We start from the raw sequence: 17930 nt of genomic DNA, 5'->3' as shown, positions 1-17930 counted from the left end.
TGAGTTTGTGAACCCAGGTACCATTGTATATGATTTTGCAAAGAGTAGAATTTAAAAACTGGCCAAACTTCAGAAGGAAAGTGATTTTCCATCTGTAGCTATATTAGTGTGCCTTGCAGGAAGCAAAGTGTTAGCATTAAGTGGTTGTTTGGTTGGATGCTTGGTTGTTTGGTGGGTGAAGCCAATGACAGTTGACTGAATCAACACGGGGTTGCCACAACTCCAGTCAGTCCTTTCGTAGGCTTGGACTAATTTCAACCCAATGCTTTGTTTAAAAATTATTTTTCATCTACTGCTTAAAATGAACAATTTCATACTCTAGAGTTGTAACCTTGTTTTTGAATTGAGTTGCTTAAATGACTTTTTATTTTTAAAGCAGTGGACCCAACGTGCCTTTGAGGAAAGTAAAGAATAAACATAAACAGCAGCACTCCACGGAATCTGTGACTTCCTTAGTGTCTAACAAGGCCCGTTTCCTGTTTGCTAGTCTCCAACAAGTGATGTGTATTTAAAGATTACAAGACACTGTCAAAGATGGAGGAAGTTAAAACCTCTGTAAATGTTTTATTTTCCTTTAATGGAATGTTAGCAGGAATTGCTTTTCTAGAAATAAAACAGAACAGTGTAGTCTACAGGGAAAGCAAGAGGATACCCAGCCTCATCATTGCTGCAGAAAGATTGGCTAAGAGAAGCACAAATGAATTTGACAAAGAGCAGTTTCAACACTGGTCACACAGGAAGCTGACTACCGGGGACGATCGGCAACACTAGACACCTTTCACTGGGAAAGTTAGGGAAGCAGGTGTTCTGAGCAAGAATGCAGCATTTAAGAGTTGTTTTCTTAAGATTTTAGAGTGTATTCATACACCACTAGAAACCATCAGTAGAGAAAGACATGTTTATTCATTTTAATTTTTAAGAATATTTGTAAAACTCAGAAATTATGTGATTATAACTGACAATGGATGCTGATATGGGTTAACACAGTCACAGTGGAGCCACACTTGCATGCCTTTCAGTGCTGCCCAGCAGGATAGTCATGCCTGTGCCATCAGTGTTTGAAGCTGTGGGAAATGTCAATGTGGTCTTAACATCACTTAACAACACTAAATGCTTAAAGGTAGTTATTTCATAACATAAGGTATACTCCCACGATGTCACAGTTCAGAGTTCTCAGCCTCACTCTTTCACTGATTTTTAGTTGGATCCTAACATTTTTTCACAGAGCCCCCCACAGTTTCATGGCAACCACAGGGATCCTCCACAAGGAGTTTCTGGCAGGAGGTTTGCGAGTAGTGCATTCACACGTTACTCAGTTCTTCTGGCTTTGGAGTGCTTGCTGCCTTGTAACCCATCTCTGCATTGTAACAGGTTGATGCACTGCATGCGTCTGTCTCCATTGTTGTCAGTTGTGTTCTTAAAAACCCTAAGATCCCAATGATGCTGCCAAAATGCCCCACACTAAAGTTTCATCAATACAATATTTTATTAAATTATGTAATTCCAGAAGTCATAGCATATTTATAGAGTTTAAACTATAAAAAAGGCATTGATAAGCATTTTTATGATCATATCTGAAATTTGCAGTCTTTTGCAATTGCAAGTGCTCTAGGACCAGTACTGTGCATTTAGGGGATCCACTGTACTGTGGAACATGCCTGGGTTTAAATTCTTACTGTCTGTACTTGCACCTGTGCAAGTTACTTGGCATATCTTCACCTACCTTAGTGATGTATAAAATAAGATGTTACCTCTCAGAATTGTGTTTCACACACACACACACACACACACACATACACACTCTTCAAGTAGGTGTGCCCTTTGGAAGAGATTAAATTGAAAGATATAAAATATGACAGATAGGAAGGAAAAATATTTGAAAGCATTTCATTAGGATACTAAATCAACATATACAGCCAGATCATAGCTAGAACTTTATATTTTCTAAAAAATGCATGTTATATTTTCTTCTATTTTGACATGAATAAAACAATAAATAAAACCAATCAAAACAAAACAGTGAAAGTGATACACAACTTTAAAACCAGACCATAAGAAATCAACAATGGCTACCATAATGCCTCTTGTTGTCTTCAAAATAGCCGGCCATACCATCAGACATTATAAAATGAAACAAAACAGAACAGAAACCAATCGAAACAAAACAATGAAAACAATGGAAGACTTCAAAAACAAGATAATAAGAAATCACCATCAGCTTCAATAGTATGTCTTGTTATCTTTGAAATAGCTGTCAATAAACAGAATAAAATGAAACAAAGTAAAACAGAATAAAACTAAAACAAGCCAAACAAAACCCTGAAAGTGATACAGAACTTTAAAACAAGATAATAGGGAATTAACAGTGGCTTTCACCTTTAGAAGGAACTCTCCCATAGCTGCTATACTGCATATTATTTTCCACCAAGTAAATGCTCAGAGCACTGGGCTAGGCCTGCAAAGTGAAATGCTAAACACTACAGGCTTAAGTTGTTTTTCTTCCTGCCTCAGTAGCTATTATCCCAGCCTGTATGTCTGTGGTCAGCTGGTTGCTTGCAGGGGTTGGGAGGGGCTCAGCTCTTATCTCCCAGCCCAACTGCTGGCTCACAGGAAGCCATTGGCTTCATATTTCTACTTCCCTTGGCCTGTGACTGTCACTGACTCAGAGGAAGGGGTTGGCTTCTTGATCCACTTAAAAAATACACTTTAAATATGCAGGTTTCACTTCAGACTTGTCTTAAAAGAAGAGGACAAGAGAAAAAGTCTCAAGGAAAAATGTTCTCAAGAAGTTGAAGCAAAACAACAGCTTGAAATTTCTTATGAAACACTTGAAATGGAATTCAAAGCTTCAAAAGTGAATCAGGTAAATTAATCTTTGATGAAAATTTTATATTGCTGTTGTATCGGCATTGTAGTATTTCTTTGATTGCATATTGACTCATGCATTGCTTACATTGAGAATATGATCCAAAGCATGTGTGGTTTGTTATTTTCATTATTATCCAAATGTAAGCAGGTGGCCACACACACTTACATCTCCCACATCACTGGGCAATATCGTTTCAAGGACCATAGTTGAGCGTGCAGTCCATTGTTGAGCAAAACATTCTTATACATCACACGTCCCTATTATGTGGGTTGAAAACAAAATGTTAAATCACCCTCAGAAAACCTCACATATACAGCTAACTGTATTTATTATAAATGTTGACATCTAATAGCTCAGTTTGTTTACTGAATAAAGAAATGAAAGGAGTTTAATCATGAACACAAGTGTCAATTTGAGTATTCTTATGATTTAGCTAACTTTGAAGCTAGTGAAGTGTTTCTTAATGAAATTTTATTTTATACCATTCGTGCCTATATTTAATAAATGCTTTCACTCTTTAACAAATTTTAGGTTTCATTTATGCAATTTAATATTCACAGCCTTGCATGTTGGCACTCACCTGTAATCGCAGTCCTGGGAGGCTGAGACAGGGTGAGTGCTATGAGTGCTAGGCCAGGTGGCATGAAATAGCAAGACTGTGGCTCAAAAAACTATTAAGGACTTAATTATACTATAACCGATAATTTCTTTGAAACATTGACATAATAGCATTGACAATACTTTAAGAAATACAAAATTGAAAGTACGCAATCTAATGGAGAATTTCATGTCAACTGATCATATTTTCCTTACCATGAAAAAGTGGAGTTTTGCCTTCATCACATAGCTATGCACAGGATTCACAGACCAGGCATTTGACCAACCTAAAAGCTCTTGTGAAGTACCATACCACACCTTTCATTTGAACATCAGACTGCTTTCTGAAGAGGCCTAGCAGTTGCTACAAATGAATTGATTTGAGGACCTTTATTTAGCAGCAGGGCCCAATAGTCTTAGCTCAGTGGGTTAGCCTCCTCTCATGGGCATGTTATGTACATACTGCTTAACCCAGGAAGCACTGTTTGCGTGATCATTGCCCACTGGGCACTGCTATGTGAGAATAAGCTGTGAGTTGTTACAAATGAAGTGCCACTGACTACTTGAGCTAACTGATGAGTCTCACTGGACTGCAGGGATGTCTTTTGGGCTGCATACCCTGCATTTATTGCCACTTTCATCATGAGTGACCAGTTCAGCTTGCACAAAAAGCCTGTCCGATTGTCCACCACCTGCCAAAAACATCACATTTTGCTTTCTCTCCCCTGAGGTCAGCTGAGGAGGCCCCTAGGAGCAGGAAAGTATCTCCCTTTTTCCTTCCTCCCGTCCACCTGTGCCTTTCTCACTACAGCCCAGTACAGAGTCCTGGGCCATTCTGAAAACTCCAGTATTTCCTCTTCACCTTCCAGACAGTTCTGGCACTGGTGAATGAACCCAGGGTCCTCCACAGAGCTTCATCCATGGGCCATTTTTGTTTCTTTCTGAACAGGGCCTCTCTAAGTTGCCCTGGGCTCAAATGAGCTAGCCTCATACATGAGCCAACCCTATTGCTAGGACTATAGACATGTGCCACTATACCTGGATTAATAAATTTCTTTTGGGTTATTGGAGACAGGGTTTCGCTGCATAACCAGGCTGGCCTTGAATTTACTGTGCATTTCCAAGGTGGTCTCGTGGTTACAGTAACCCTGTTGACTCAGACTCCTGAGTGACAGAATCACAGCTGTGTGACATGAAGCCCAGCTTCTGATTTAAATTTTGAGAGATCTTCTGACTAAATTATCAAGACTGCACTTGACCTGAGGAAACTTTTGCCTCAGCTTTCCTATAATATCAAACTTTATCAAAACAGAAAACACAATAATACCTAATAGGAAAGATTTTATAGAGCTCCCACTGCTGGTGACTGGTGGAGTTGGAACTCTGGCCCAGGCATGCTGGTGTCTGTCTAGATACTGTTTCTCCAACAGTTCCTGGAGACATCTAGATGTTACTGCAGTGTCATTTCTGTATTATTATCATTGGAATTGCTCTTAGTCATATAAGCATTATTCATATCATAGTTGATAAATAGTACTTGGAATCCATAAAGTAGGATGTAATGCGTGGAATGTAAAAATACAACTAAAAGGACAGCACAAGTAAAGGGACTTCCTCTTTCTCTCCATTTTACCAAAACTTTCACTTTTATAGTTTCCTGCAAAAGAGTTGTCTCCCCCAGTTTCCCAGGCTGGTCTCGAGCATCAGCTTACCAAGCAGCCAGGAATGCAGGTCCATAGCACTGTGCTAACCTTCTAGTTTTGTCAGTTTGAGGACCTACTAACAGGTCTAAAATCAGGAATATAATATGTTTCAGACCTAGAGCTGGGGTCGGTAACTTAAGTAGTGGGGAGAGGGTGTTACTTTGTAAGGTGTGAGCCATTGGATCCCTGCGTCAGCAGTTCAGATAACCATGTAGACACAGCACAGAGGTAACTATAAACCATACGGAGGTGGAGCATTATAGCTGTGTCCACTACAGTTATGAAACAAACACCAGGGATGGGCAGGTTATTAAAAAGCATTTTTGTTAATTTTCAGTTGACAGAAGCACAAGATCAAGGTACAAGCTCTGTGCAACATGATGAAAAAATGGAAGAACCCTTAGACAGGTATGGCTTAACCAAATGAGTTGAGCATCTATAAAGGAAATCAGCAGCATAATATGAGACATATTGCAGTTATATAAGTACTAAATCTTCATTAGGCCAGGGGAAAATTCTAGCTTTGATAAATGTACCTGAAAGGAGTAATTTAGGGGAGCAGAAATAGTACAGTGAGGAGAGAGCATGTGCTTTCCACGTGGAGCCCTGTGTTCATTCCCAATAATGCAAAAGAAAAAGTGTCAACAAGCCCAATAAGAAAAATGTTACTTACCAAGTCATCTACTTTTTCCAACTTTTAAAATTGTGAGTAGTCTTTCAAAGGTTATGTGACTTTTTTAACAGATCTGTGCAAATAATTATTTTGAAACAAATATTTTAGGAATGAATTGGAGTGTTTACGCCTAAAAGAAAATGTGAAAAGTCCCGAAATGGAGATTTTGAGCCTGAAAAAGAAAAGGAAGAAACCAGCAGAAAAACGTGAACGAGCTTGGAAACACTTCTTCAGCAAGAGATTGGTAAGTGCATTTCTTTTTAATTTCTATCGTTCTAGAAAGCAGTTCCTCCTCTGCTAGTATGTAGGAATATTTTAGGCACTATGAAAATCTTACTGATAAAAACACTTGTAATCGTATTGATACCTCCTTACTAGCAGTAGTGAAGTCCTCCTAACTTTATGGAAGATAAATGGTTACATGCAATTCATGACTTTGGCAGTGATATTTTAATAGAAAAGATTTTTTATAGCCTAAAATCCCTATTTTACACATATCACATTTGTTTATCCATTATCCATTAAAGGATTTGAGAGTTATTCCCACACTTCTTTGGGAATAATGCTGATCTGGACATTGATATATTACTGTGTGTCATGAGTCTCAGCTAATATGATACAATAACTTTTAAAATTCCAGGAAATTGAATTGCTGAATCTAAGACTTTGAATATCTGTTGCAATGAAAGCTTTTCCATGATATTTTGTAATTTATATGGTCACCAAGAATGGATAGTAGGGCACTACACAAGCATTTTCCCCAGAGACACTGTATTTCTCTTTGACTGTAAGCAAGGAAAAAGATGCCAGTAACAAAGTAGAAATGGATATTTGTCTTACTGAGGAACTAGTGGTCCTAGCATTGCAGTTTCATGATTTTTCCCCATTGATTAGTGTTTATCAGCCATTTAAACTTGTCCAGTCTAAGAGGAATGCATAAGACTGGGTGACAGTTTGTTGATGTGTAATGAAAACCATGTACCTCTTGACCAGGCAGAGCAGATTCTCCTGTGGCCCGTGTTCTCCTGTGTGGGAATTAGGACCACAAGGACACATTGTGTGCATGGAAGTGAAGATGTGAGGTGGCTCCTTCCACTGACTGATTTCTTAAAGTCACAGCAATTTGATCCATTGAGCTCCATTATACAGATGCTTGTTGCTATGTCTCCTGCCTACCTGTCCCCCAAACTCTCATGGAGCTATAGATGGGTGTTTTCCATAGGAGACTACATCTGTAGAATATGATGTTGGGATTCAGGATATGTGATTACGAAGTTGGTCCACCGGTTGGTTTGGCATAGTTCTGGGATCAAGTGTGTGATGTTAAGATTAAGGGTATGAGTGCTACCTGCCCTAAAGGTGAGTACCTGGATAAGATGTAGGGACAGAAAAAAGCTTGATCCTGCTGCTGCTGCTGCTGCTCCTGCTTGTCTTCTGGTCCGTGATGCCCCTCTGCAATGCCGCCCTGTTCTGGAGCCAGCCTACTATGAACTGAAACCTCTATAAACTGTGAACTCTGAACCTTTCCTCTCCTAACTTGTGGGTCTGGTTATTTTGTCTCAACAACAAGAAAAGACTTGTTATAAGGGAGCTACAGAATTCTGCCTAGTGTTTTCTATGATGAAATGTGGAGAAACAATTTTTTCTAGAATTCAAATAAATTAGTCCTGCTGTTGTACTATACTTTTCATACACATAACATGCTGACATGTTGATAAGGTTTCATTTGTGAATTAAAATGCCAGGGGCCATCATCTTACTTTAAGTGTCATATACAAAGGTATTGAGATGTTGCAAAATTGGTAGTGGTACCATATAAAACTGGAAAATATTCAAAAAAGACAATGTGGTCCATTGGAAAGCAACATTAAAAAAGAAAGACAAGGTGAATTATGATGGGTGGCATTCTAACAGTGAGGCCTCCAGCCCTAGATTAGAAGATCACAAAATTCAGATTGAAACCCATGTGAGTCACTTTGCCATGTGTAGGACTCAGGTCAGAAGGAATCCATACCAAATAATTGCTGATGAGGTTTTGTTCTGGGAGAAGTAAACTAAAAGGAAGAAGGGAAAGTGTAAATGACCCCTGTGCCGAGACATTTTGTGTACCCCAGGCTGGCCTTGAATTTACTGTGCCTCTCCAAGGTGGTCTCATGGTTACAGTAACCCTGTTGACTCAGCCTCCTGAGTGACAGAATCACAGCTGTGTGACACGAAGCCCAGCTTCTGATTTAAATTTTGAGAGATCTTCTGACTAAATTATCAAGACTGCACTTGACCTGAGGAAACTTTTACCTCAGCTTTCCTGCAATATTAAACTTTATCAAAACAGAAAACACAATAATACCTAATAGGAAAGATTTTATAGAGCTCCCACTGCTGGTGACTGGTGGAGTTGGAACTCTGGCCCAGGCATGCTGGTGTCTGTCTAGATACTGTTTCTCCAACAGTTCCTGGAGACATCTCGATGTTACTGCAGTGTCATTTCTGTATTATTATCATTGGAATTGCTCTTAGTCATATAAGCATTATTCATATCATAGTTGATAAATAGTACTTGGAATCCATAAAGTAGGATGTAATGCGTGGAATGTAAAAATACAACTAAAAGGACAGCACAAGTAAAGGGACTTCCTCTTTCTCTCCATTTTACCAAAACTTTCACTTTTATAGTTTCCTGCAAAAGAGTTGTCTCCCCCAGTTGCCCAGGCTGGTCTCGAGCATCAGCTTACCAAGCAGCCAGGAATGCAGGTCCATAGCACTGTGCTAACCTTCTAGTTTTGTCAGTTTGAGGACCTGCTAACAGGTCTAAAATTAGGAATATAATATGTTTCAGACCTAGAGCTGGGGTCGGTAACTTAAGTAGTGGGGAGAGGGTGTTACTTTGTAAGGTGTGAGCCATTGGATCCCTGCGTCAGCAGTTCAGATAACCATGTAGACACAGCACAGAGGTAACTATAAACCATACGGAGGTGGAGCATTATAGCTGTGTCCACTACAGTTATGAAACAAACACCAGGGATGGGCAGGTTATTAATAAACATTTTTGTTAATTTTCAGTTGACAGAAGCACAAGATCAAGGTACAAGCTCTGTGCAACAGGATGAAAAAATGGAAGAACCCTTAGACAGGTATGGCTTAACCAAATGAGTTGAGCATCTATAAAGGAAATCAACAGCATAATATGAGACATATTGCAGTTATATAAGTACTAAATCTTCATTAGGCCAGGGGAAAATTCTAGCTTTGATAAATGTACCTGAAAGGAGTAATTTAGGGGAGCAGAAATAGTACAGTGAGGAGAGAGCATGTGCTTTCCACGTGGAGCCCTGTGTTCATTCCCAATAATGCAAAAGAAAAAGTGTCAACAAGCCCAATAAGAAAAATCTTACTTACCAAGTCATCTACTTTTTCCAACTTTTAAAATTGTGAGTAGTCTTTCAAAGGTTATGTGACTTTTTTAACAGATCTGTGCAAATAATTATTTTGAAACAAATATTTTAGGAATGAATTGGAGTGTTTACGCCTAAAAGAAAATGTGAAAAGTCCCGAAATGGAGATTTTGAGCCTGAAAAAGAAAAGGAAGAAACCAGCAGAAAAACGTGAACGAGCTTGGAAACACTTCTTCAGCAAGAGATTGGTAAGTGCATTTCTTTTTAATTTCTATCGTTCTAGAAAGCAGTTCCTCCTCTGCTAGTATGTAGGAATATTTTAGGCACTATGAAAATCTTACTGATAAAAACACTTGTAATCGTATTGATACCTCCTTACTAGCAGTAGTGAAGTCCTCCTAACTTTATGGAAGATAAATGGTTACATGCAATTCATGACTTTGGCAGTGATATTTTAATAGAAAAGATTTTTTATAGCCTAAAATCCCTATTTTACACATATCACATTTGTTTATCCATTATCCATTAAAGGATTTGAGAGTTATTCCCACACTTCTTTGGGAATAATGCTGATCTGGACATTGATATATTACTGTGTGTCATGAGTCTCAGCTAATATGATACAATAACTTTTAAAATTCCAGGAAATTGAATTGCTGAATCTAAGACTTTGAATATCTGTTGCAATGAAAGCTTTTCCATGATATTTTGTAATTTATATGGTCACCAAGAATGGATAGTAGGGCACTACACAAGCATTTTCCCCAGAGACACTGTATTTCTCTTTGACTGTAAGCAAGGAAAAAGATGCCAGTAACAAAGTAGAAATGGATATTTGTCTTACTGAGGAACTAGTGGTCCTAGCATTGCAGTTTCATGATTTTTCCCCATTGATTAGTGTTTATCAGCCATTTAAACTTGTCCAGTCTAAGAGGAATGCATAAGACTGGGTGACAGTTTGTTGATGTGTAATGAAAACCATGTACCTCTTGACCAGGCAGAGCAGATTCTCCTGTGGCCCGTGTTCTCCTGTGTGGGAATTAGGACCACAAGGACACATTGTGTGCATGGAAGTGAAGATGTGAGGTGGCTCCTTCCACTGACTGATTTCTTAAAGTCACAGCAATTTGATCCATTGAGCTCCATTACACAGATGCTTGTTGCTATGTCTCCTGCCTACCTGTCCCCCAAACTCTCATGGAGCTATAGATGGGTGTTTTCCATAGGAGACTACATCTGTAGAATATGATGTTGGGATTCAGGATATGTGATTACGAAGTTGGTCCACCGGTTGGTTTGGCATAGTTCTGGGATCAAGTGTGTGATGTTAAGATTAAGGGTATGAGTGCTACCTGCCCTAAAGGTGAGTACCTGGATAAGATGTAGGGACAGAAAAAAGCTTGATCCTGTTGCTGCTGCTGCTGCTCCTGCTTGTCTTCTGGTCCGTGATGCCCCTCTGCAATGCCGCCCTGTTCTGGAGCCAGCCTACTATGAACTGAAACCTCTATAAACTGTGAACTCTGAACCTTTCCTCTCCTAACTTGTGGGTCTGGTTATTTTGTCTCAACAACAAGAAAAGACTTGTTATAAGGGAGCTACAGAATTCTGCCTAGTGTTTTCTATGATGAAATGTGGAGAAACAATTTTTTCTAGAATTCAAATAAATTAGTCCTGCTGTTGTACTATACTTTTCATACACATAACATGCTGACATGTTGATAAGGTGTCATTTGTGAATTAAAATGCCAGGGGCCATCATCTTACTTTAAGTGTCATATACAAAGGTATTGAGATGTTGCAAAATTGGTAGTGGTACCATATACAACTGGAAAATATTCAAAAAAGACAATGTGGTCCATTGGAAAGCAACATTAAAAAAGAAAGACAAGGTGAATTATGATGGGTGGCATTCTAACAGTGAGGCCTCCAGCCCTAGATTAGAAGATCGCAAAATTCAGATTGAAACCCATGTGAGTCACTTTGCCATGTGTAGGACTCAGGTCAGAAGGAATCCATACCAAATAATTGCTGATGAGGTTTTGTTCTGGGAGAAGTAAACTAAAAGGAAGAAGGGAAAGTGTAAATGACCCCTGTGCCGAGACATTTTGTGTACCCCAGGCTGGCCTTGAATTTACTGTGCCTCTCCAAGGTGGTCTCATGGTTACAGTAACCCTGTTGACTCAGCCTCCTGAGTGACAGAATCACAGCTGTGTGACACGAAGCCCAGCTTCTGATTTAAATTTTGAGAGATCTTCTGACTAAATTATCAAGACTGCACTTGACCTGAGGAAACTTTTACCTCAGCTTTCCTGCAATATTAAACTTTATCAAAACAGAAAACACAATAATACCTAATAGGAAAGATTTTATAGAGCTCCCACTGCTGGTGACTGGTGGAGTTGGAACTCTGGCCCAGGCATGCTGGTGTCTGTCTAGATACTGTTTCTCCAACAGTTCCTGGAGACATCTAGATGTTACTGCAGTGTCATTTCTGTATTATTATCATTAGAATTGCTCTTAGTCATATAAGCATTATTCATATCATAGTTGATAAATAGTACTTGGAATCCATAAAGTAGGATGTAATGCGTGGAATGTAAAAATACAACTAAAAGGACAGCACAAGTAAAGGGACTTCCTCTTTCTCTCCATTTTACCAAAACTTTCACTTTTATAGTTTCCTGCAAAAGAGTTGTCTCCCCCAGTTGCCCAGGCTGGTCTCGAGCATCAGCTTACCAAGCAGCCAGGAATGCAGGTCCATAGCACTGTGCTAACCTTCTAGTTTTGTCAGTTTGAGGACCTGCTAACAGGTCTAAAATTAGGAATATAATATGTTTCAGACCTAGAGCTGGGGTCGGTAACTTAAGTAGTGGGGAGAGGGTGTTACTTTGTAAGGTGTGAGCCATTGGATCCCTGCGTCAGCAGTTCAGATAACCATGTAGACACAGCACAGAGGTAACTATAAACCATACGGAGGTGGAGCATTATAGCTGTGTCCACTACAGTTATGAAACAAACACCAGGGATGGGCAGGTTATTAATAAACATTTTTGTTAATTTTCAGTTGACAGAAGCACAAGATCAAGGTACAAGCTCTGTGCAACATGATGAAAAAATGGAAGAACCCTTAGACAGGTATGGCTTAACCAAATGAGTTGAGCATCTATAAAGGAAATCAGCAGCATAATATGAGACATATTGCAGTTATATAAGTACTAAATCTTCATTAGGCCAGGGGAAAATTCTAGCTTTGATAAATGTACCTGAAAGGAGTAATTTAGGGGAGCAGAAATAGTACAGTGAGGAGAGAGCATGTGCTTTCCACGTGGAGCCCTGTGTTCATTCCCAATAATGCAAAAGAAAAAGTGTCAACAAGCCCAATAAGAAAAATGTTACTTACCAAGTCATCTACTTTTTCCAACTTTTAAAATTGTGAGTAGTCTTTCAAAGGTTATGTGACTTTTTTAACAGATCTGTGCAAATAATTATTTTGAAACAAATATTTTAGGAATGAATTGGAGTGTTTACGCCTAAAAGAAAATGTGAAAAGTCCCGAAATGGAGATTTTGAGCCTGAAAAAGAAAAGGAAGAAACCAGCAGAAAAACGTGAACGAGCTTGGAAACACTTCTTCAGCAAGAGATTGGTAAGTGCATTTCTTTTTAATTTCTATCGTTCTAGAAAGCAGTTCCTCCTCTGCTAGTATGTAGGAATATTTTAGGCACTATGAAAATCTTACTGATAAAAACACTTGTAATCGTATTGATACCTCCTTACTAGCAGTAGTGAAGTCCTCCTAACTTTATGGAAGATAAATGGTTACATGCAATTCATGACTTTGGCAGTGATATTTTAATAGAAAAGATTTTTTATAGCCTAAAATCCCTATTTTACACATATCACATTTGTTTATCCATTATCCATTAAAGGATTTGAGAGTTATTCCCACACTTCTTTGGGAATAATGCTGATCTGGACATTGATATATTACTGTGTGTCATGAGTCTCAGCTAATATGATACAATAACTTTTAAAATTCCAGGAAATTGAATTGCTGAATCTAAGACTTTGAATATCTGTTGCAATGAAAGCTTTTCCATGATATTTTGTAATTTATATGGTCACCAAGAATGGATAGTAGGGCACTACACAAGCATTTTCCCCAGAGACACTGTATTTCTCTTTGACTGTAAGCAAGGAAAAAGATGCCAGTAACAAAGTAGAAATGGATATTTGTCTTACTGAGGAACTAGTGGTCCTAGCATTGCAGTTTCATGATTTTTCCCCATTGATTAGTGTTTATCAGCCATTTAAACTTGTCCAGTCTAAGAGGAATGCATAAGACTGGGTGACAGTTTGTTGATGTGTAATGAAAACCATGTACCTCTTGACCAGGCAGAGCAGATTCTCCTGTGGCCCGTGTTCTCCTGTGTGGGAATTAGGACCACAAGGACACATTGTGTGCATGGAAGTGAAGATGTGAGGTGGCTCCTTCCACTGACTGATTTCTTAAAGTCACAGCAATTTGATCCATTGAGCTCCATTACACAGATGCTTGTTGCTATGTCTCCTGCCTACCTGTCCCCCAAACTCTCATGGAGCTATAGATGGGTGTTTTCCATAGGAGACTACATCTGTAGAATATGATGTTGGGATTCAGGATATGTGATTACGAAGTTGGTCCACCGGTTGGTTTGGCATAGTTCTGGGATCAAGTGTGTGATGTTAAGATTAAGGGTATGAGTGCTACCTGCCCTAAAGGTGAGTACCTGGATAAGATGTAGGGACAGAAAAAAGCTTGATCCTGCTGCTGCTGCTGCTGCTCCTGCTTGTCTTCTGGTCCGTGATGCCCCTCTGCAATGCCGCCCTGTTCTGGAGCCAGCCTACTATGAACTGAAACCTCTATAAACTGTGAACTCTGAACCTTTCCTCTCCTAACTTGTGGGTCTGGTTATTTTGTCTCAACAACAAGAAAAGACTTGTTATAAGGGAGCTACAGAATTCTGCCTAGTGTTTTCTATGATGAAATGTGGAGAAACAATTTTTTCTAGAATTCAAATAAATTAGTCCTGCTGTTGTACTATACTTTTCATACACATAACATGCTGACATGTTGATAAGGTGTCATTTGTGAATTAAAATGCCAGGGGCCATCATCTTACTTTAAGTGTCATATACAAAGGTACTGAGATGTTGCAAAATTGGTAGTGGTACCATATAAAACTGGAAAATATTCAAAAAAGACAATGTGGTCCATTGGAAAGCAACATTAAAAAAGAAAAACAAGGTGAATTATGATGGGTGGCATTCTAACAGTGAGGCCTCCAGCCCTAGATTAGAAGATAGCAAAATTCAGATTGAAACCCATGTGAGTCACTTTACCATGTGTAGGACTCAGGTCAGAAGGAATCCATACCAAATAATTGCTGATGAGGTTTTGTTCTGGGAGAAGTAAACTAAAAGGAAGAAGGGAAAGTGTAAATGACCCCTGTGCCGAGACATTTTGTGTACCCCAGGCTGGCCTTGAATTTACTGTGCCTCTCCAAGGTGGTCTCATGGTTACAGTAACCCTGTTGACTCAGCCTCCTGAGTGACAGAATCACAGCTGTGTGACACGAAGCCCAGCTTCTGATTTAAATTTTGAGAGATCTTCTGACTAAATTATCAAGACTGCACTTGACCTGAGGAAACTTTTACCTCAGCTTTCCTGCAATATTAAACTTTATCAAAACAGAAAACACAATAATACCTAATAGGAAAGATTTTATAGAGCTCCCACTGCTGGTGACTGGTGGAGTTGGAACTCTGGCCCAGGCATGCTGGTGTCTGTCTAGATACTGTTTCTCCAACAGTTCCTGGAGACATCTAGATGTTACTGCAGTGTCATTTCTGTATTATTATCATTGGCATTGCTCTTAGTCATATAAGCATTATTCATATCATAGTTGACAAATAGTACTTGGAATCCATAAAGTAGGATGTACTGCATGGAATGTAAAAATACAACTAAAAGGACAGCACAAGTAAAGGGACTTCCTCTTTCTCTCCATTTTACCAAAACTTTCACTTTTATTGTTTCCTGCAAAAGAGTTGTCTCCCCCAGTTGCCCAGGCTGGTCTCAAGCATCAGCTTACCAATCAGCCAGGAATGCAGGTCCATAGCACTGTGCTAACCTTCTAGTTTTGTCAGTTTGAGGACCTGCTAACAGGTCTAAAATCAGGAATATAACATGTTTCAGACCTAGAGCTGGGGTCGGTAACTTAAGTAGTGGGGAGAGAGTGTTATTTTGTAAGGTGTGGGCCATTGGATCCCTGCGTCAGCAGTTCAGCTCACCGTGTAGACACAGCACAGAGGTAACTATAAACCATACGGAGGTGGAGCATTATAGCTGTGTCCACTACAGTTATGAAACAAACACCAGGGTTGGGCACGTTATTAATAAACATTTTTGTTAATTTTCAGTTGACAGAAGCACAAGATCAAGGTACAAGCTCTGTGCAACATGATGAAAAAATGGAAGAACCCTTAGACAGGTATGGCTTAACCAAATGAGTTGAGCATCTATAAAGGAAATCAGCAGCATAATATGAGACATATTGCAGTTATATAAGTACTAAATCTTCATTAGGCCAGGGGAAAATTCTAGCTTTGATAAATGTACCTGAAAGGAGTAATTTAGGGGAGCAGAAATAGTACAGTGAGGAGAGAGCATGTGCTTTCCACGTGGAGCCCTGTGTTCATTCCCAATAATGCAAAAGAAAAAGTGTCAACAAGCCCAATAAGAAAAATCTTACTTACCAAGTCATCTACTTTTTCCAACTTTTAAAATTGTGAGTAGTCTTTCAAAGGTTATGTGACTTTTTTAACAGATCTGTGCAAATAATTATTTTGAAACAAATATTTTAGGAATGAATTGGAGTGTTTACGCCTAAAAGAAAATGTGAAAAGTCCCGAAATGGAGATTTTGAGCCTGAAAAAGAAAAGGAAGAAACCAGCAGAAAAACGTGAACGAGCTTGGAAACACTTCTTCAGCAAGAGATTGGTAAGTGCATTTCTTTTTAATTTCTATCGTTCTAGAAAGCAGTTCCTCCTCTGCTAGGAATATTTTAGGCACTGTAGGAATATTTTAGGCACTATGAAAGTCTTACTGATAAAAACACTTGTAATCGTATTGATACCTCCTTACTAGCAGTAGTGAAGTCCTCCTAACTTTATGGAAGATAAATGGTTACATGCAATTCATGACTTTGGCAGTGATATTTTAATACAAAAGATTTTTTATAGCCTAAAATCCCTATTTTACACATATCACATTTGTTTATCCATTATCCATTAAAGGATTTGAGAGTTATTCCCACACTTCTTTGGGAATAATGCTGATCTGGACATTGATATATTACTGTGTGTCATGAGTCTCAGCTAATATGATACAATAACTTTTAAAATTCCAGGAAATTGAATTGCTGAATCTAAGACTTTGAATATCTGTTGCAATGAAAGCTTTTCCATGATATTTTGTAATTTATATGGTCACCAAGAATGGATAGTAGGGCACTACACAAGCATTTTCCCCAGAGACACTGTATTTCTCTTTGACTGTAAGCAAGGAAAAAGATGCCAGTAACAAAGTAGAAATGGATATTTGTCTTACTGAGGAACTAGTGGTCCTAGCATTGCAGTTTCATGATTTTTCCGCATTGATTAGTGTATATCAGCTATTTAAACTTGTTCAGTCTAAGAGTAATGCATAAGACTGGGTGACAGTTTGTTGATGTGTAATGAAAACCATGTACATCTTGACCAGGCAGAGCAGATTCTCCTGTGGCCCGTGTTCTCCTGTGTGGGAATTAGGACCACAAGGACACATTGTGTGCATGGAAGTGGAGATGTGAGGGGCTCCTTCCACTGACTGATTTCTTAAAGTCACAGCAATTTGATCCATTGAACTCCATTACACAGATGCTTGTTGCTATGTCTCCTGCCTACCTGTCCCCCAAACTCTCATGGAGCTATAGATGGGTGTTTTCCATAGGAGACTACATCTGTAGAATATGATGTTGGGATTCAGGATATTTGATTACGAAGTTGGTCCATCGGTTGGTTTGGCATAGTTCTGGGATCAAGGGTGTGATGTTAAGATTAAGGGTATGAGTGCTACCTGCCCTAAAGGTGAGTACCTAGATAAGATGTAGGGACAGAAAGAAGCTTGATGCTGCTGCTGCTGCTGCTCCTGCTTATCTTCTGGTCCGTGATGCCCCTCTGCAATGCCGCCCTGTTCTGGAGCCAGCCTACTATGAACTGAAACCTCTATAAACTGTGAACTCTGAACCATTCCTCTCCTAACTTGTGGGTCTGGTTATTTTGTCTCAACAACAAGAAAATACTTGTTATAAGGGAGCTACACAATTCTGGCTAGTGTTTTATCCGATGAAATATGGAGGAACAATTTTTTCTAGAATTCAAATAAATTAGCCCTGTTGTTGTACTATACTTTTCATACACATAACATGCTGACATGTTGATAAGGTGTCATTTGTGAATTAAAATGCCAGGGGCCATCATCTTACTTTAAGTGTCATATACAAAGGTATTGAGATGTTGAAAAATTGGTCGTGGTACCATGTACAACTGGAAAATATTCAAAAAAGTAATGTGGTCCATTGGAAAGCAACATTAAAAAAGAAAAACAAGGTGAATT

At 39.0% G+C, this 17930-nt stretch overlaps 1 protein-coding gene and 1 long non-coding RNA gene across 2 annotated transcripts in view; one reads left to right on the top strand and one right to left on the bottom strand.

Moving 5' to 3' along the window:
- Window positions 1–535: 535 nt before the first annotated feature.
- On the bottom strand, window positions 536–16162 carry LOC111753931 (uncharacterized). The gene is made up of 5 exons (XR_010045655.1): window positions 16031–16162; window positions 12635–12806; window positions 9239–9410; window positions 5843–6014; window positions 536–3126 (listed from the first exon to the last, which is right to left on the bottom strand). It is a non-coding gene; the product is annotated as an uncharacterized LOC111753931 (long non-coding RNA).
- The window catches only part of LOC134474803 (coiled-coil domain-containing protein 18-like), a 41761-nt gene continuing 26569 nt past the window's right edge, over window positions 2739–17930 (top strand). Inside the window, exons 1-9 of the mRNA XM_063243540.1 lie at window positions 2739–2863; window positions 5507–5577; window positions 5951–6086; window positions 8903–8973; window positions 9347–9482; window positions 12299–12369; window positions 12743–12878; window positions 15695–15765; window positions 16139–16274. Coding sequence (XP_063099610.1) covers window positions 2834–2863; window positions 5507–5577; window positions 5951–6086; window positions 8903–8973; window positions 9347–9482; window positions 12299–12369; window positions 12743–12878; window positions 15695–15765; window positions 16139–16274 — 858 coding nt within the window. The 5' untranslated portion in view covers window positions 2739–2833. The remainder of the gene's footprint in view (window positions 2864–5506; window positions 5578–5950; window positions 6087–8902; window positions 8974–9346; window positions 9483–12298; window positions 12370–12742; window positions 12879–15694; window positions 15766–16138; window positions 16275–17930) is intronic.

This window comes from Cavia porcellus, unplaced genomic scaffold, assembly GCF_034190915.1.
Source record: "Cavia porcellus strain 051 isolate PalLab524CR breed Dunkin Hartley unplaced genomic scaffold, mCavPor4.1 scaffold_38, whole genome shotgun sequence".
NCBI lineage: Eukaryota > Metazoa > Chordata > Mammalia > Rodentia > Caviidae > Cavia > Cavia porcellus.
This window is presented reverse-complemented; position numbering and strand designations above follow the sequence as displayed.